The sequence below is a fragment of the Plectropomus leopardus genome, chromosome 5, assembly GCF_026936395.1.
Source record: "Plectropomus leopardus strain MGB_pleo_1.0 chromosome 5, ASM2693639v1, whole genome shotgun sequence".
NCBI lineage: Eukaryota > Metazoa > Chordata > Actinopteri > Perciformes > Serranidae > Plectropomus > Plectropomus leopardus.
The window spans coordinates 26,720,417-26,741,230 of record NC_142180.1 but is presented as its reverse complement, the minus strand read 5'-3'; the positions used below and the strand labels follow the sequence as shown (position 1 = coordinate 26,741,230).

Here is a 20,814-nt window from a genome sequence, read left to right as displayed (position 1 = left end):
GATCCAATCCTTGTTTTTATCCTGTTGTCATGAAATGTTCCATTTATTGTGTGCAACCACTGCACAAATGTGCTCATTTGTGCAGTGGTTTGGCTCTTCGAAGCATTTACTCCCCTCTCTGAGATGCTGGCAGTTGGACTGGGTTGTTATTAAGAGTGCTTCATCTGGCTTTGTGATTACAGCTCTGACCAAGCTGACAGACTGCAACCCCACCGACAAACAGCATGCAAATGATTCTCACACATGAACATGCATCTGTGCTGTGATACAACAGATACTCACAAACACACATGCAGATATATGCACAGGGCACACATGAACACATGCTGTATGTGTGTGTGGGAGTGACACACACACACACACACACACATATATACCGTCACAGTCGCTCTGCAATTTGTCACACAGTGCTGCGCCATTAGAAATTTACACCTGCCACTTGACACACCCCCTGCACCCCAACACACACAATCTTTACACTCACACACGAAAACACTTCCTCCTTTCCTGTTTTTTTTCTGCTCTTGAAAAACGAGAACCCAGCAGGGAGTGAAGTGGGAAGGTGGAGGGGTAGGAGGGCGCAGGGTGGAGCATCTGGAATAACATTCACCCGTCTCTCATATCGCTGCTTTCCCTCTGATCTCGTCTGCACACACTCACTCACACACACATACATGCACAGATTGTCATTTCACATACCCGCTATCACCACCACCGCTTCTGCTCCAGCCCTACTTCTCTTTCCGATGAGATCAGTGCGGGTGGTGGTCTTGAAGTAGATCCCATCTGGTGTGTGTGTGTGTGTGTGTGTGTGTGTGTGTGTGTGTGTGTGTGTGTGTGTGTGTGTGTGTGTGTGTGTGTGTGTGTGTGTGTGTGTGTGTGTGTGGGGCAGAGCTGGTGCCATCCTGGCTGGGACACTAGTAGTTTGGGGAGGGGGCTGCTGGCTGCTATTCACCAGTGATCTACTGTTCATTGCCACTCATTCTGCACACACACACACACATACGCACACAGGCACACACACACACACAGGCGGTGGACTCGACTGCAAAAGCAAACTGCTGTCGTTACTTTTTGACTTTTAAAGTTAAAGGTCTTGTAAATTTTTACACACACACACATGCATATTCACTGTTGATGGATTCTTTGTTCATTATCATGTTGGTCCTAAAGAACTTTAGACAGTGCTTCCCAAACTGGTGTTTAGGACCTCCAGTGTAGTCTTAAAATAACTCTGAGGGGTCACAAGATGATAAAAGCCGCAACAAAAAGCCTCTCTGTTACCTATACTGGACGGATATTTTTCTAACTTTACTTTTCTAATTTTTTCTTCTTCTTGATATATACTGATTAGCGTTTCTCCTTAATATTGCACAATCCTACAAATCAAACTACTCAAGTGAAAAAAAAAACGTTATTCTCTATTTTGAAGTTGTATTCCTTGTTTTAGATAATTGTTTCTTTCTTGTATTTATATCTGAATCAAATGTGAAACACATGTAACTGAGAATGGGTAAAAACTAGGCTTGGCTCAACTCCAACAAAAGCTAGCAAAAGGTTTATCTAAAAAGAAATGGTGATGCGTTGGACAGTAAGTTAAGATCTACTCAAATTTTTACATACACGTCACTGCTGATTGGTAACACCTCTGACACACCCACCAAACAAGAGAACACATACCTCAAGTCCTGTGCACACCGTTTTCAGAATGAATGTGCCTCAGATGTAGCCAGCGGTTATTCAGGCCAAAACTTCCTCCTCCATGTGGTGCTCATTACTTAAAGTTCGATTAGCAACTTGAGACTGGTTCAGACAACATTACGGCTAATCTCAATAAACATATACCTCCTTATGAATGCAGAACAATTTAAAAAAAAAAAAGTTAAAAGCTAAATTGTTGTCAGACGACAACTGATCGGGTCAGAGATTGCATTTTGGTCACTGTGTTCAACCTGTTTTGCTCTCCACACGGCCTGTCTACCTGAAAGCAACCAATGCCCGCTCAAATGGGATTGGTCAAAACTATTCGGACTACAGTCAGAAACTAGAGCGCTTTCAATACCAAAGTCTTGGTCTACATGCATATCTCTTTAAAGAGATAAAACTAATGTATAAATTGCTGAAGTACTTAACTCAAAGTAATGGATAAACAGCTGAAATGGATAGGCAACAGTAATGGAACCAGTGTAAAGCAGTGCTACAGCAGAGAAAAGTGTTTCTTCAGAGGTTACATGTGTTTAGTCGTTCCTTACTATAAACACACTGACACATTATATACTTTTGTCGGGGCAGCAGATTAGCTTGAAAGTCATTTTTCTTGGTTTCACTACACCGACATTTATTACTTTTTGGCACTGTGGGGCTAAAGCGGCTATTAAGTCATGCGGTGCTTACACGACTTCTCATTTCAAAGAATAATCACGAAAGAATTAAACTGTGACTTGGGTTTATTTAGTCATTAAGCAGGCTTCATGTAGTTTGACGCCTCACGGTGGAGAAATTAGCCTTAAATCTGTTGGCTTGTTTTAAAATCCTGAGGCTGGTTCGGATTACCGGCTGTCAGTCAATGGCGGCTGTGTGTGTGTGTGTGTGTGTGTGTGTGTGTGTGTGTGTGTTTGCATGTGTGAAGAGGGTAGACAGTTAAAGTCTCTGCAGGCTACGTTCAGACTGTATCAATATGATTGACAGCGTTAATGGTGTGATAATTCCACACATCAGGCAACTGAAAAGCTTCATTTCACAGAGCGGTTTGGATAATCAGTGTCTGAAAAATAAACCCAGTTCTCCCTCTATTCACTCCATCATTTTGCCTTTCTTCTCTTCGCTTTCACCCCTCTTGCATATTAAGCTCTCCCTCCCTTTATTTCTCTCTTTTTTTCCTGCAGGATGAGTGCCGTAATTTCATGAAGGTGGTGCTCAGCAGAGAGGGAGGCCTGTTTGTGTGTGGGACCAACGCCTTCAACCCACTCTGTGCCAACTACACTGTGAGTTAACTTTGAGATAACTTCATGATGATTGGTTTGACATCCTTGATGAATGCCTTACAGTATCTATTCTTCCTAAACAGAGGCTTCGCTTCCTAACCACAATCAGTGCGCCTGTTCAGGTGAAAATTTACAGCTTGATTAGAGTTGTTTGTTCAGCACTCGAGGCGGTGTTGACTTCCTCCCCAGGACTTATTTATCCTTGTTGTCTGGCAGTTCCAGTGCCTTGTTTCCCTGAGATACAACAGTTGTTATTTCTCGGCAGTTAAACTTTGCGGTCTGCCGAGCTTGTTATCGTTGAGAGTCAGAGACGGATAATCAAGAAGAACACAAAGAGGGGAGAAGAGGAAGAGGAGGGTATTCAGAGAGTAAGAGTGAAGACATGACTTTGCTTGCCTGGTTTGATTTCCTTTGCAAGTGGTTAAGAAAGCGAAGCAATTCCCCTGATGGAATTTAAGAGACACAAGGGTTCAAGCTACAAGTGTGATTGTTGACAGACCTGATTCAAACAATTAGACACTGGTTATTTTTTTCTTCCTGTCCAACACGTATTCGTCTGAAGGTTTGTATTCACTCAGCAGCAGCTCCAATCCGCCACCATGCAGCAGAATGTGCTCCACTTCCCGACCAATCCCCGTCATGCTCAATTACAGTAACGATTTCAAACTTGTGGAAGAAAAACTGCGCATAAATATTAATCATTGGCTCGGCTGATTTCACATCATTCTGCAGGAATATTAAATGAGTGATGAAGGCAGTTGAGTTGGAAAAAGTGAAAGAGGGGAAAAAAACCTTTCACTATCAAAGGCTTTTTCAGATAAGTGTTATTTTCAGTCTCTCACATTTCAAACATAGCGCAACAGTGGAACACCGAGCCGTACCTGGCCCATTATCTGTCAGCCACTAATGACATTCTACAAGAGTGTATAACACACCTGTCTCTCCATGATAGGCTGTCTGTTTCTCGGGGGACTAGTTAGCGATGGTAGCTACTGTTTTATTTATAGCCGGGTTTTAATGAAATGACACATATGAATTATTTCCTTTTCAGCCGTGGATGATAATTAGACTGCGCTGGTGAAATTGTTTGCTTTTGGCTACCTTTTAAGTGAGAGAGCGATGCAGAGAAGAGATTTTACTGCGTATACATGTATGACTTTATGTGGGTGTATGGACCCCTGTGTGTCTGTGTGTGTGTGTGTGTGTGTGTGTGTGTGTGTGTGTGTGTGTGTGTGTGTGTGTGTGTGTGTGTGTGTGTGTGTGTGTGTGTGTTATTTATGCATGAGAATGTGACTCTCTTGTTGTTGCTGCTGTGCCTAATTGGCAACAGTGAATCATTAGTTTGCACTTACGGTAACACTCCCTAATTGTCATTCTCTTTGTGGTTTGTTTTCATAATGCCGCTGTAGACGCATTCATATTGTTATGAGTTTGCTGATTGATGCATGCATCTGTGTGTGTTCATGTGTGCGTGGTGTAACAGGGAGACACACTCGAGATGGTAGGAGACACAATCAGTGGTATGGCGAGATGCCCCTATGACCCCAAACACGCCAATGTAGCTCGATTTGCAGGTAAGTTGCACCTGTCTTTACTTTCTCACCTGTTAGTTGATTTTCTTCATTTATCCTTTATGAAATGATCTAAAATAGTGTCTGTGGCGACTGTCAGAAAAATACAATCACAACAAAAAGACATTACAGTGTAAGACAGACATTTAACAACAAAGTGCTCCACAGCAACATCACCAACAATCAAGATTCAAGTACAACAAACTGCAAGTGACACACATCTCATATCAGCCACATTTGTTTAACAGAATTACGCTAGAGGGTATGAAGGATCTCTGGACACAGGAAGTCCACAAAAGCAGTACCCTGTATCTCATTCACAACAAGCACTTTTCACAAAGAGATAAAGCTACAGTACAGTCCCTGTGTTAGACCACTTTTTCTTTTTTTACCAAACCAAACAGTGCCAGCATAATGCCGCCCCAGTGTGTAATTTTAGATAGTAAACCAGTGTTCCTAGCACAATGTCTGTCTAAAGAGCATGACATGCAACACAACAGCGTCAGTCTTCTTTTGTGACATATAACATATGCGTCAGGATGTGCCAATAACTATGGAATAATATAGCAATAACATCATTTACAATCCCGGTTATAGAGCTTTGATCAGGCCCAAAAAATCAGTTCTGACCTTACATGAACATTCATAGTTTCTATCCATGCCCGACCTGAGTTTGAACCACAGCAGCAGTTTTGGGCCTTAGCCTGATTAAAAACCCAGAATAAATTAAATATTAAATATATATTAAAACATTTATTACAAGCTTAGGACTTATTTGTTTATTTGCACCACGCCTACTTCTGTTATTTCAACAGTCTGTCATCTCATGCATGACAGGTTCAGCAGGGCGGGCTGCACCCCTCAGTGTGTGTCCATCTTTGAGTGCGTAAAGTGGTCAATGGCGATGCTGCGCGTAGATGATGCTTTCTCTCTGCCACATATTACACTCATCTCTCCCAGTACTGGGGAGGCAGAAGTAAACACTGCCAAACAAGTTTCCTTTCAGTGCCTCGCTCGCTCTCTCTCTCTCTCTCTCTCTCTCTCTCTCTTCCTTTTCTCCCATTCCCATTTTCTCGGCTTTATTCCTCTGTTGCTCCATCATTTTACCTTTCTTTTTGTCACTGCCCCGCTCTTTCTCTCTCTTTCCCTCTTATTTAATTCCAGTGCAACTCTTACCATTCACTCAAGAGAACTGCCAGTTTAAATTAAGAAATAATGAAAAATACCACAGGTAAACTTGCGAGAACCCGACCCAATTCCAGCCTGGGGTAATACTGAAAAAATTACAGCCCAGCCTGGCCCGGCTTAAACGCAGTCCAGTCAAGCTCAGGCAGAGAATCAAAGCTCTACTGTGTTACAGGGCGGTTGATCTCATCCTCTGCTCGGAGCATAAGAAGCTCCTGGACCTCATTGTCTTGCCACTGTGACTACATTTTCAGTGGCCATTCTTCTTCTCTGAGGTAGCAGCTAACTGCTGCTAGCTGTTTAAATCTTCCAGCGATGGGTCACACACAAAACACATTGTCAAAAAGTCACATCTGCCCCATCTTGCTGGCTATCCCCTTTACACTGACATGGATTTGGTGCTATTACTCACTCTGCTGTCAGCTTAAAAGGGAGACAACTCTGCCACCTCCATTTCCAGACTTTGCCTTTTATACAGAACAGCGAGGTGGATAAATGACGCAAAATCCCACCTTGAAAAAGCTGTGTAAAATGGGCTATAGCAAAGGTGTGATACAACACTGAAGATATCCTGCCCTCTTCCTCCCTTCACACAAAAAGTTTTCGAGCATCCATCAGTGTCACCTATATCTGGGTCACACAGAATATCACTGAGGAATATTATTGATAAATATAATTGAATGCACCATATATTGCAGGCCCAACAAAATGGAGCAGTTGTCATTTTTCAGTTTTATTCATCTGATTTGTTCACTTCATCGGATTTTAACACTTCACTACAATATAATAATCACTGTTCTGTGGCTGAAACTGTGGGGAGCCATTACAGTTGAGCCATCATCCCATTATCTGATATTAGCTAAAATAAAAATGTTTTTTTGTGTGTGTGTGGGAGTGCTGCAAAGTTGCAATTAAGTCACCATAATTATATTGTTGACTGGTCAGTCATGCCATCTTTACGATGCAGGACTTTCATAAAATGCTAGCATTCACTCCAACTTTATTGTTTGTGGTCATGCTGTTGTTTTGGCAGGCTGTCTAACTTACTAGTGTTTCTGTGTGTGTGTGTGTGTGTGTGTGTTTGTGTCAGAGGGGAATCTATTCACCGCCACAGTGACAGACTTCCTGGCCATTGATGCGGTGATCTACCGCAGCCTTGGGGACAATCCCGCTCTGCGCACCGTCAAGCACGACTCCAAGTGGTTCAGAGGTACCTACAGACGTGTGCATCTGCGGCTGATGTTTTGAGTGTGTGTCCACATCACTTAGCAACATGCAGGATCGATTTGTGTGTCAGTAGCAGAAGGCTGAGTCAGCAGCCTGACAACTCTGTCTTAAGTCATTGGACTGGAAGCTGTCAAATTTACTGCTCCTTGACAGAGAGTCCACTTCACGGCCAAACCTAACAATGACAATGGGACAGTTAAAAAACAACCACAATATCAGATAATCGGACACACAGGTTGTAGCCAGTCCTGGGTGTAATAGTGCCAAAATGCATAGCATGAAACTGAGTTCTCAGAAACATCAGGGAGTCATAATGCGCTTATTGTTTGGTGTGAAATCCCCTTTCACCATGTAATGAAATTAAGCATGGCCTGTGCGTCTTTCTCACTGCCCTCGTGTTACCTCGGTGTCGTGGGACAGAATGATGCGTTTTGCAAATGGAGGCATTGTTTGCTGTATGCTTTCTCATGGTCCATCTATATATCAAAACCTTTACCCCTTCTCTCTCTCTCTAACTTTTCCTCTCTCTCACTATATAGAGCCATATTTTGTCAGTGCTGTGGAATGGGGACCTCACATCTACTTCTTCTTCAGGGAGATAGCCATGGAGTTCAATTACCTGGAGAAGGTATAGAAATCATTCTGCTGAAAACCTCCTGTCCTTCTGAACTCTTGGTATTCACACGGAGGAGCTGCTAGTCCATTCAGAGCATCTTTAAAAGGACCGTAGAGCACCGCATGGTTAAAATGCAACACCATGAAAGCAGACGCTGCTCTAATATCTCCCTGCTGCTATTATTTGAATGTCAATATCAACTCTTTTCCCCACAGCTACACTGACCTTTCATCCTTGTATTTGTTTATCTGCATATCTAATCCAACAAATCACAATCTGCGTAAACAATTCATGTCTGGATTAACCTGAGAAAAGCCTTTTTATAGCTTTGTATATTCCCTGCCCTTACCAGAGCAGGGGATACATCTTTATGAAAAACTATCAACATCAGGATCTCCTCTAATAAATAACTAATTCACATTTGGGGAGAATTGCTTGCACAAGGTCTCTGGCTTTGACATGTTTACAGAGAGCAGAGTAAATGGATACTTAAACAGCATCACTGTTGTGTAGATGAGGATGTTCAAAGAAGCAATTTTGTGATGCAATGACATTTTTATGAATAATTGATATTAGATTTACCATTATAGAACAATGATCTGTCAAAACATTGCAAATAGCATGCAAATGACTCCGTTGAGAGTCACCCTGGAGTTGAAAAAAGCTTTTAAATGTGCCTTTGTGACGATGAAACCCAAAGCTTACTCCCCAGATTATCATTGCGAGCTGCGCTCATACTGATACACCTGTCAGTGTGTTGCACATGATCACTTGCTGTGCCTAATTCCGCGCCTCTGTGCCTGACTCTTCACAGGTGGTGGTGTCACGTGTGGCACGGGTGTGTAAACGCGATCTGGGTGGGTCTCAGCGCGTCCTGGAGAAGCAGTGGACGTCGTTCCTGAAGGCCCGTCTGAACTGCTCGGTACCCGGTGATTCCCACTTCTACTTTAACCTGCTCCACTCAACAAGCCCCATCATCAAGATGCACGGCAGAGATATAATCCTGGGGGTGTTCTCCACACCGGCAAACAGGTACGAAATGCACATACTAACATGTGCCACATGTCAACAAGGTACAAAGCACACAAATATTTATTTATTTATTTCTCAATAATGTGCACACAAGGACAGAAAAGATCAAGAGCCAACCTTTTTTGCCTGTTGTACCTTGAGAACCATCGTCTATATCAACTGTTTATCTATTATCTTTAGCTACTAAAATGAAATAAGAGGCAAGAGAAAAAAATATTATTAATTTAGAGGGGAAACTGTTTCACACAACCATTTTAGCTGATTATATTTCTATTTGCTTTATTTTAACTCATTCATTCAGTCATTCAAACCTTTATTTAAGACTTGGGAAATCATTGAGGGAGATCCTCATTTTCAATGATGCCGAGCGTGAACAAGTCATTTAAAACATTTCACAAGCAAACAAATAACAATTTGAAAGAGATGGACTCATACAAAAACAACAAACGATAATAGTAATGTAATTAGCTTAAGATAAAAATACCGGGATAAAAAACACGTTAAGGTGTAGAATTATGATTAACATTTACGCTCAATTAAAACAAGATCTGAAATAAGGCATTTAAACAGCCGTAATGGTGGAACAGTGTCCAAGTTTAAATTCCTCTGCAGATTTTCCCATGAATAAGGAGCACTGCGAGAGAAGTTCAGTTCTGATTTGGGGAATGTGAATTAACAAGCTACTCTGCCAAGTACCAAGGTTTTGTAAATTCAAAGTTAAAAAATATGAAACAAAGGGAAGAAGCAAGAGTTTCAAAGCATTATAGATAAATAAAAACCAATGCTGGTTCTGCCTCATCGCCAAATGTGGCCAGCTGACCTTTTGATAAAGATTGCAATTAGTACTACTACTACTACTACTAACTACTTATCAATTACTTTTAGCCAACAGTTTTTTCATAATCCCTTGTTTTTAGAAATATTTCAGAATACTTCTATTACTTTTAGCTATTTCAACTATTCATTACTTTTAGATATTAATCATTTTAACCCACATTTTATCCATCACTTTAAGCTATTTTACCATCTTCCCATTATATTTGCTGTCATTTATGCCAAATAAATGTAAAAAAAATCAGTATTGGAGCATTTTACCATCAAACGCCCTGTCTTTTTTCTTCCTGTAAAACAGTTTCAAATGTTCGATGACTCATCCTGCACTCAGGGGCCTTTACAAAAGTTCATGCAATCCAATGAGACTTTGGGAGATGAGCTAGCTACACCAGTCATGTTAAACCGCACTTTGCTGGTTGTAGTAACTAACAGAGCAATGTGGAGAGAGATAGGAGAGATGCAGGCTATGTTTAGTGGCCAAAAGCTTTGTTTTTATTTCAGAAAACAATGTGGCTGAGGTCTAATTCGTTCATTTCTCCCCAACCTTTGTCCTGATCTAAAAAAGGGGGTTCAATCTGTAGCAGCAAAACATAGAAAAACTTTTTTTTTTTTTTTAGAAAATCATTGTGCATTTAACACTCTTTCCCTGTTATGCCATGCAACTGCACTGCCTTTCAACACGGCAGGGTTTGTGTACACGTTGCTGTTGATTTGATAACACCTATGACACAAATACCACCCACAAGAAGGTGTACCTGTTTGCACACCGTTTCACACCATTTAGAGGAAACATCTCGTTCATCCTGGAAACTGTAACTGAACGCTATTTTCAGGGTGAAAATTCCCGCAAGTGAAGGAGGTGTTTGTGGCGCCAAGAGTAAACTGTAGCTTCATATCACGCTAAAGTCTAAGCCTAGCCAGTTTTTTGCTGTTTTTTAATTTAAATCCATTTTGTAACTGTACACTGCTCAAATATTCCATTTCACTGGGAAGTACATCACAGTTCAGAAGCTAAAGATGCTTTAACTTGAGTTTTACTGAGACTTAAAGCTAACTATTTAACCATTTTCTATTATTTTTAGATAACTGTTTATCCTTTAATTGTATGTATTTCACACTTTATTTATTACTTATAATTACTAATAATATTTAAATTGTTAATGAATTCCTTTAGCTAAGTATTTAAATTGTGTATCAATTAAAGTTTCCACTATATTTCACATTTTAGACTATCCATTACTTTTAGCCAACTGTTTTATCTTCTCTGCTCACTTGCGAACTACTTTGCACGCGCTCTCTACACATGGTGTTCTAGCACAGTCCACATCAGGATTTGGTTTTTTTTCAACTTGCTCTTCCTCAAAATCCTACAGACTACTTATTACCATTCCAGAATCTTTCCACGTCTCTTAAAGCAAGTGCAGACTGGTTGTGAATCAATGCTTGAGATCAATACTTCAAATAAGAAGCTTTATTTGTGCATGTGCAAGCATACATGTGTGACTTTGAAGGCAAGTGGATGAATTTCAATTCACATCCTCTCTGGAAAGAGAAAAGGGGATTCAGGTTTTCTTTGTTAAGAAATAGACGGACGTGGACAGAAACACATCTCGACATACTTCCCGCGGAGATTGAGATAGACACCTATTGTGAAGCAGGACTCACACGGCTACCCTTGAAAATTTGGTGGACCACCATAGTTTGTTCCTTCACCTATGAAGTCAGAAAGAGCAAGGCTTCCGACAGGCCAAGCAAAGCTCCAGAGAAATGAAAGAGGCTGTGTGGTGGTACAAAGGTCGAGATTGTGGGGTACAGAGTAATTTAAGACACATGGACTGCTTTCATTGAGGACAAAAGGGTGATTTGTTGAAAGACAAGATTAAATTGAAAAAAGGTGAGAGGAGAGGAGGGGAGAGGAGAGATGCTGCCTGGTAAATGGGGGATTATTGGAGACTGCGAGTATTTGCAGAGCCAGAGACAACGCAAACAGCAAACCAGCGAGACTGAACAACAGGGAGAAAGAAGGCAAGACAAAAATATTTATGTGAGCTACATATACAGTACAATTTGGATCCTTTTGATGCATAAAATATACATTTGTTTGTGCATTAGAGATGTTCAAAAGTGAGTCAGTCTTAAACTTTCTTCCAGTGGGATGAGATAATTCCCCTTCCTGCAAGTGCGAATAAACAAGTTTTCGTTTCCAATACAGATGGCGTAATCTACTTATTGTGCTTTACTGAAATGCTGCGTTCTACTTTTAAGCAAGAAAAACATGGACCTAATATTTAATGGAAGATTAAATTGCTTATTTAGAGGATCACTATGTTGTGCATGCATGTGGAAACATTCTCTATGTATCCTCAAGGCTGCACAGAGATAAACACGCTCTCTTTAAAATAAGATTTGCTCCAGCCTATTGCATTGGCTGAAATCATAGAAAAGTCTTCGGTATACTTTTTCTGTGATGGCCCACTCACCATACACTGTCTGAATGGCTTGATACCACTTACGGTGTCTGGTGGAGCAAGCATTGAACCAAGCACACAGACATAGTTGCGACTGTCTGCTATTTGACTTTGGTATGCAATCAATACGGTGTCTCACTTAAAGGCAGCATAGCTATTACCAGTCAGTGGTCCCAGTATAATAGCGTCTTTGTTTGGTTTTTTTTAGATATAAGAATAAAATTCTATATCAGTTGCATGAAAGTATCTCAAAGCAGTGGGCGTACAAGTCAGGATAGAAAGATGGGAAGGGAAAAAAAAGAGTGAGAAAGTAAATGTGAATGGAGAGAATAAGGAGTGAGACGGTGAACAAGAGCGGGAGAGATGGATGAGAAGCTCAAGGACAAGGAAGTCAATAATGGACAACACGTGCATCCCTCACTCTCTCTGAGATCTAAAACTGTTTCATCAGCTGCATCTTATCTGCGTGTTTGGAGGGACTACGCTGTGAGAGGGGACCACTGCCTGCAGAGACAGATGGATGCTACACACACACTTTCCCACTCTCAAACACACACAAACACATGTGCACAAACACATTCACAATAGTTCCCAGATAACAGCGTTTGCCGCATGCCACCGAGGAGAACCAGCTGAACACACACACCCCTGCTTGGGTAAAACTGCCACTGGGTCCTATTTTAAATAACTGCCAGGCAAGAGAGAGAGAAAGGGAGGTTTAGATGGATGGATAAAGAGACGCGTGATGGAAGAAAATGAGCACAAAGAGAATGAGAGAATGTGTGAGGTGAGCTGCAAAACTCCCACTGGCCCCGTGTGGCCCACTGCGTTGCACCGGCTAAGTGCTTGCCAGACAAATTGCTTTGGCTGGCAGCGTGCAGTGAAAACAGCATGAAGCAAGACCTGGGAGTGGAGGAATAGCTATTCTCCCCTGCCATTTGGCCCTGGGCAGCATACATGGGACTGTAGTAGGGGAATAACTGGATGAAGCAAGGTTTTACGGGGCCCTCCTGGAGCCTCCCCTGGACACACTGAAGTTACTCATCTCCTCCTGTGCCCAAAACTCCAGGGATAATTTTACAGCTACATTCCAGCTCCTCAAATGTTATGAAGTTGAATTTGTGGGATCCGTCAGTCTCTACTTCTAGAGTATAAAATCGCCTCCAGTTGTCAGTTCTTTTGTGCATCCACCTCTGAAGCCCCGGGGCCTTCCTCTGCAAGAAGGATGAAAGCAGAGCTCAGATTTCCTACCAAGCACCTCCTGCACGCACACCCCTGATGCTCAAGAGGTCAAAGAGGCCTAGGGAGCAAAAGCAAACTCAAAAAAAGCAGAATAAGAATACACGACCGTTGGGAAGAAGAGAAAAGACAGTACTTTCTGCTTTATTTAGCAGCTCAAATAAGTGGGTATAGTGTGTGTCGAAAGAACAGCAGCAAGATGTCAAATGGAAGGCTTATCGTCATCATGCTGCTCTGGACTGGTACTGAAAAACAAACAATTCTCATTATTTCTTAGCTATTGTTTTGGCAGCTGAAAATGTCTATTGCTGCAGGAGCAGACTGACATGGGCTCATTAGGCTCAATGGAGCCGCGCAGGAATGCAAGGAAAACATCCCATGCAAAGTAAAGTAAATTTGGTGCATCCTGAATGTGGGAGGCCGTGTTTGGTTTTGGTTGTAAAGAATCCCTTGTGGCAGGGTCAGACAGCAGGATGTCCCTCCAGTAAAACACAGCAGAGGAGGGGAAATGAGGAGGACAAGGAGCAGGAGGAGAACAGGTTTGTTGTGCCAGGAGAAATGTGACGCAAGGGAGGGTGCACAGATGTGCAGGTTAGTCCCGCTGGACCTGCACAAGTGGAGAAGGCAGGGGGATACATGAGGTATCTAATAGCTAGAGCTTGAGAAATGGGTTTCTCAAAGGAACGCCAAGTGTAGTTGGCAGCAGGGCCATGTCACAAAAAAAGATATGAGTTGTTTCAGGGGACAGAAGATAAAACCCACAGGGAACTGGTATGAAAAGGTCAGGGAAAAGTATGAAAAATTAGCTTTCTTGAATACAAAAAAAGGAGTCCAGGTGAGAGGTTTGTGGAAGAATAAATGAAAGAAAAAAGATGAGTGGAGAAATAATATTAAAAATGGAGATAAAAGGGATAAAGGGTAAAAGTTCAGAAGGTATAAAGAAAAGAGTCTCATAATTGAGGCAGAAGATGAAAGGGTTTTATATAAAACTTTTTGTGCTGTAGTCTTGATCAGAGTGTAGAGGTTTACTTGAATGGAAGAGCTTTGCATTTTTGGGAATCCACTTATTTTCTTTGGATGACTAGTCGTGTGTTTTTTTTCTTTCCGCTGGTCGCCCAGCAATGGCACAAGAAAAGTCAAGCAAATCACTACTCCCAGTAAAGAAAAAATCAAGCACACAATCCCCCATAAAACTGCGACCTGATGTTTTTACACCTCAGTTTTTGTTCACTTAACAATAAGAACATAATGTTCAGTTACTACTCTGGCAGATTTGTTCTGCTTTTGGGCAGAGTCCAACCATAGACTGTAAATAAAGATGGACGACATACCCCCACTTACCCCCAGTTTGCTGAAGTGAGGTTAAAATATCCGAGATACGGACGCAGCCATCTTGCGAGGATGATGTCATTGAGAGCCCCCATATGCGCATTAGCGATATCTGCCTCGTCATCATGACCAGCTCCATTGAATGCGAGGGCACAGATTGGCTGTCACAACTGTCAGTCATGGTGGAAAAAAACCCTTTCGTGTAATTTGATAACTCATTGAAACTTGACTTATAAAAACAAATACTTGAACAAACATCAGGGTGATGAGAACTACCTTAAGTGACAGAAACCATCTTTGGAAAATATTTATTTGGTGTGTTTTTTAGTTTGGCCTATGTTTGGCCTATGATCGGCCCGCACAGAAATTAACTATAAGGACCAAAACTATTTTTTTGTACCAGTCTGTAAAAATGGAACCAGCCTCACGTTGACATGCGATTAACTGTTTTTAGCACTTAAGTTTTGACTCTATTTTTCGGCACGGAGGTTTACGCTTGGTAACAAACTGATTTGAGTATGGTATCAAGCTTATCATCTAAGTCTTGTCAAGAAAACAAGTAAGCGTAGTTCCTAAAATGTCAAATTGTTCCTTTAAAATGCCAGCGAAGCTTTGCTCTACTGAACAAACAAAATATATCTTGGGCTGATTGGATTAAAGGTCATCAGTTTAGGGGATGTCACGGCAGTTGTAAAATTTTTTCCATCATGACGGCCATAACTCCATCATAACTGTTTATCTGATTTTGTTGAGAAATAGTAACAACGTTTATCTTTAAGAAATACTGTAAAAAGTTTGTACTCCACAGAGAATCAGCTCTGTGGGATTTCTTACCTTTAAATGTATAAACATTTGAACAAAAATTTTAAAGTCCCCATGTGGTTAAGTCAAGCCATATTTCAAGGTCTTTATTTTTATTTATGAGTGTGCAAATTTAAAGTATCTGTAATTGATCAAAGTAAAACCCCAAATTAAAGGACTGACATTGAAACTTCCCCTGACTCCCACCTTCTTCTCCTCTTCCTCCCCCACTCCTGCGAGGCTTCATGTGTCCGTGGGGGCTGTGTTATTCCAGGCTGTCAGAGAGCTTGTTAAACAGTGAGGAAGTACTTTAGACTCTGCAGCAGTCCTCTCGAAGAGACATCCCATGCATCTTGCCTGGACAGCCTGTCACTCAAATCAAGGAGAAAAGAGTGAAGGACGGACAAATGCAAATGGACAGAGAAAGGGACAGGCACAGATTTAAAGTAAAAAAAAAAAAGAAGAGGTGCTGAATTTGTGAAATATGTGTACAAGAACAACAAGCAGAAGAGACAGCTATAAAATGGAAATGAGAATAATTAAGAGAATTTGAAGAGGAAAACAGCCCAAAGCCCGTTGGCTTACTTTTGTGAGACACACAGCACCACACGGGGCAAACCCGGTGACCTGCAGCGAGGGAGAGGTGGGGGGAATTAGGTAGAGAAAGGAAGGCAAGCTGGCACCGGTGGAGAGCTGGCAGACATGTCACACATAACATCTGGTGCCGGCAGTCCTGAGAGAGACGTCGTATCGTCCACAGATACGCCTGCAGCTCCGCCACGCTGGCCGAGGTTGAGTCGTATCCCTGCCTATGAATGATAAGTACTGAGGGAGACGGCGTGACCTGATCAAATGGCACATCAGGAGAGCACGGCTCCCTGCTGCAACCCAAATCCAACCTGCGGGCGCTGCCTTCCCAAACAAACCCTTCAGTGGCTTTTAAAGGGGCACTCAACAGAAACGCCGCTCAGAATAACGAGGGCAGGCTGCACAGGCCCTCAAATCACCAGTCAGACATTTATTTTATAAGAAAGAGAGATAAAAAGAAACAGAAACAGACCGGGGATGTGTGGGATTTTTGTAGCAGCAGGTTGCAGGTGACTCAGTCTCTCAGGCTTTTTCATTGCATGTGTATCGCTAAGGTATTAACACTTAGTCACAAGCTCTCACACCACGCACACCATTAGTCATTGACAAGGACACATTCAGAGCAGAGAGTTGAGTCTCGGAGCATGAAGCATGGGATGTTTTTTTTAAAACTTATTTCTTATCTCACCCTGACACTGCTCTCTTTATTTCTCTGTCTCTGTAGTGCATTCGCTAGCCAAAACACAAAAAATGTAACATCAGGCTCAGTGGAGAGATAGTGTTACTTTGTGTAAATGTGTCTCTATTTGCTGTGTGTGTGTGTGTGTGTGTGTGTGTGTGTGTGTGTGTGTGTGTGTGTGTGTGTGGGCTCTGGATACCTTCTGGAGCAGATGTTGTGTTCCCTGTTGCAGGGTTCATGAGTAGTTAAGCAGGCTCCAAGGTGCACCGGGCTTTTTACTGGGAAGCGTTGCTGGGTTTATGAGCACACACACACACACACACACACACACACACACACACACACACACACACACACACGTGAAAGGCAAAATATTCAGTGACTCATTTCCTATTTCATTTTATATTCCAGGAATTCCAGCCAAGATCTTTTCATGTGTCTAATCTAGCTATTGCATCCGCTGCATATCTATTCTTCACCCACGGAGTTGACAGCGTCTATCTTATCCAGTTCTTTCTTTCCGTCTCAGTAACAATTTCCTTTGTGTTCAAGTTTTGAACGTCAAAATACGAACAGCCCAAATCCAATTTGTCATTTTCTCTGGAAGCCTGTCCCTTTCTCACACTCACAATTGACTTTCTACATTTTAACTTCTTTCCTTTTTCACGTTTCACAGTCTATTTTTCAGCCCAGGTATTATGTACCTTGTCTTTTTCTTATTGCGACACTTATTCTCTTTGCACCCCTGTCGGAAAGCAAAGCCCACTTGACAGAGGGCTGACAGTCATTTTGTGTTGGTTCGAAGTGTTTTATCAATTGACGGTCTCTGTCTCAATCTGCCTCTGTCTCTCTCCGTAGCATCCCAGGTTCGGCGGTGTGTGCCTTCGACATGGAGCAGCTGGCTGCTGTATTTGAAGGGAGATTCAAGGAGCAGAAATCACCAGAGTCTATTTGGACGCCTGTACCAGATGAAGTCATCCCGAAGCCAAGGTGCAGATGGCTGTAATCAATTCATGCACCTGTGTTCACGCTGTTATCAGAGGACTGTAGGAAGAAAACTGTATTATGAGAAACCAGTATTCAATTCAGTCCTAGCACTGTTCTATAAAGGTGTGTTTCAGAGGTTTGTTGTTCAAGGGCATTTTTTAAAAGTTTTAATTGCAAGGTGAAACAAGTTGGTTATGAACTAGGGCTGTCAAATGATTACTTTTTTTAAATTGCAGAATTTCAATAGTTAATCACGATTTATCGCACTTTTTAGTCACATGTTCACAGTTCTATGTCTTTGCATTTCAAAACCGTTTTGTAGTCCGTAGTGACAAGCAATTCTCACCAGATTGTCTTGATTAAGCATCAAAAGACAGCAAAAAAACTGCATGGGAATAGCATAAAGGGGGCATGTTTGTAAATGGAGACTCATGAGTAACAAAGAACACATTTTCATTTGGATATCTTGAGGTCAGAGGTCAAGGGACCCCTGTGAAATGACCATGCTGTGCTCAGCCTGGTACAGCCTCTTGAAGACACAAATGTTAGCCATCAATTTATGCGATTTAAAAAAAAAAAAAAAAAAAAAAGGTGTAATGTATGGACCTCAATTGCATCGCTGACAGCCCTGTTATGAACACATGTAATTCAGTTCAATTCAAACAACTTTATTAATCCCACTACGGGGCAATTAGTTAAGCGCAGCATATTATATTAAAACTATAAAACAAATACCTACACAAAAACACACATATCAGCATTTTTTAAGATACAACCAGGCAAGTGCGCAAGGAGCCGATGAACCAGGATAAAAATAAAGTGCATACAGTACAAAATAAGCCACACCGCGTACAGGTGTTATGGAGAATGCAGAGAGATGCTGCCCATAACATTACAGCCTGTAGAAACCAATAAACTGTATATTGTTCTTTGCCAATAAAGACATGTCTTGACCTCATGCAACGATCCCATCACTTGTGAAAATACATCAAAAATGAGATTCTTTTGACTAAATCAAATCAGTCTCCTGTTGAAAAAGTGTCTGAATACGAAACACTCAGACAGTCTAGACTGCTTGATTATTTAAATATATCTTTGCTGAGTAGTTACCAAAGAGGATGCCGCTTTTCCTTTGTACAGTCTGCTTAACGCGCTGAAACTTTTCGTCCCCAGACCCGGTGGCTGTGCTGTTCAAGGTTCCAGGTTCAATTCCTCAAACTCGTTCCCTGATGAGATGCTCAACTTTGTCAAGACCCACCCTCTGATGGATGAGGCTGTCCCATCACTCGGACAAAGACCCTGGATTGTCAGAACCATGGTCAGGTGAGACTGAACTCAGACAGGCAGTCATACACCTTCACCAGCGATATTAGAAGGATTTTAAGTTAACATATCTGACAAGTAGACAGATTTGCAAAATGTCAATTTGTTTTACCTGAGATATTACATGCACCTTTAGTATAATAAAGGTTTTTAGTGGTTATTTTTAGGATTCTCAAAGTTAGGTAAAGTTTGTGGTCCTAATATAAATTTAATGTTGTAAAAGTTGGAAGTCACTTGAAGCATGAAACAGGATATATTTGTAGGATTATATTATATTTATCTTTAACATTTAACAGAAACTATGACCATATCTGAACTATGATGCTCCGTATGCCAACCATCCGCTCTGACTACCTCCATTTCTCTTCCATTCAGCACTAAAACTTCTTGCACTCAAACAAATGTTACCATTGCAGATATTCCAGGCAACAATTATCTTTCCAAGACATATTTCGCAAAAAAAAAATTGTATTATAGAAGCATAATTTGAATATAAAAAAAGATGATTTTTTGGAGAGTTTTAATTGTCAAACTGTGCAAGCTGGGACGTCTGCTGATATGCTAATTGGGTGTTTTATTTATTTATTTATATGTTTTTGCTGAATTAAGGTCCCATCGGTGACAGAGAAAGGGGAGGAACTTTGCCTCTCTATTAGTTCTTAGAGGGTCTGAGAATGAAAACTAAAAATTTTAAGTAAATCTAACTTAAGGTAAAACTTTATTTCTACTTTAACTTAATGATCAAATATAAGTTGAACCCACTAAACCCGTGTATGATGTTGTACCGTGTACTGAAGGAAACAGGATTGCAAACACACACAGTCTGTCTGTTTGGGTTGCGGACTCCCTCTGTTGAAGTTAAACAGTTTGGGTGTTGAAGCCTGTGGTAGCAGGCAAGCAGCTGTAGCACATCAAGTCTCACATAAATGCATGCATGCCTCTCTCTATTTCTCTCTCTATCCACTCTTCACCATATGTAGTCCCGCTGCCGACCAGCCACCAGGGGATTATGGGGACTGGATGTATGTGGAATATTAAACAGCCGGCACAACATGGCTTCTATTCTCAGCTATTGACTTATACACAGAGGACTGTGTGTAGTTCAGCAACACTGTGCCATTGTTCCAAGACGGGCCCATTTACTTGACTGATATTATTAATGACTGAACGTCTGCCATAATTAGTTTATTATGCAAATTTGACGAGCGGTTTCTTCTCTGTGGAATTCATTTCATTTTGCAGTGACTCGAGAGAAAATGGCATATTATGATTTAAATTCACAAGAGTCTGTATTTTACACCTAAACCAATCAGCTGTAATGCACTTAAATCATAAATTTGCCTCAGAGAGCTACTTGACCAAGCTTTTAACTTTTATGGGAGAAAAGACCCAAACGAGCCACACTGCTCTGTGGCATTAATGCATCCCACTGTCTCTCCAGGTACCAGCTGAATAAGATTGTGGTGGACACAGAAGCAGGGCCTTATAGAAACCGGACCGTCCTGTTCCTCGGGTCGAGCAGAGGGACCATCCTCAAGTTCCTCATCATGCCCAACCAGGACAACACCGTCACCAACAGCAACATCTTTCTGGAGGAACTGGAGGGATTCAACCCTGATAAGTAAGATGTTAAAGTTAACAGAAATGGACGTATATTTCGAACGTTTGAAACAATAGTTTGACATTTTTGGAAATAGGTTTATTACTTTTTTTTCCATAATTGGAAACAAGCATTCACCTAAACTGAAGATAGTTTTTCTAAACACTGAACACAGCAGCACACCAACATCACACAACTAGACAAATATTGTAGTTAATTTTCTGCTCAAAACCACATTTTGTTTATTGAATACTAACTCTACATTTCAAAATGCAAAACTAGCTAATAAAAACACTGCAAATATGACTCAATGTAAAATCAGTCAAACACTAGATTATGATTTCAGTAAAA

The 20,814-nt window shown here is 41.3% G+C and overlaps 1 protein-coding gene across 2 annotated transcripts in view; it reads left to right on the top strand.

The window, feature by feature from the left end:
• Positions 1 to 20,814, top strand: part of sema6bb (sema domain, transmembrane domain (TM), and cytoplasmic domain, (semaphorin) 6Bb) — a 172,787-nt gene that overhangs the window by 107,177 nt on the left and 44,796 nt on the right. For both annotated transcript variants that reach the window (XM_088077846.1, XM_042481817.2), the window contains 8 exons: positions 2,886 to 2,984; positions 4,468 to 4,558; positions 6,831 to 6,950; positions 7,507 to 7,595; positions 8,398 to 8,615; positions 17,412 to 17,543; positions 18,714 to 18,863; positions 20,305 to 20,484. In XM_088077846.1, coding sequence (XP_087933972.1) covers positions 2,886 to 2,984; positions 4,468 to 4,558; positions 6,831 to 6,950; positions 7,507 to 7,595; positions 8,398 to 8,615; positions 17,412 to 17,543; positions 18,714 to 18,863; positions 20,305 to 20,484 — 1,079 coding nt within the window. The remainder of the gene's footprint in view (positions 1 to 2,885; positions 2,985 to 4,467; positions 4,559 to 6,830; positions 6,951 to 7,506; positions 7,596 to 8,397; positions 8,616 to 17,411; positions 17,544 to 18,713; positions 18,864 to 20,304; positions 20,485 to 20,814) is intronic.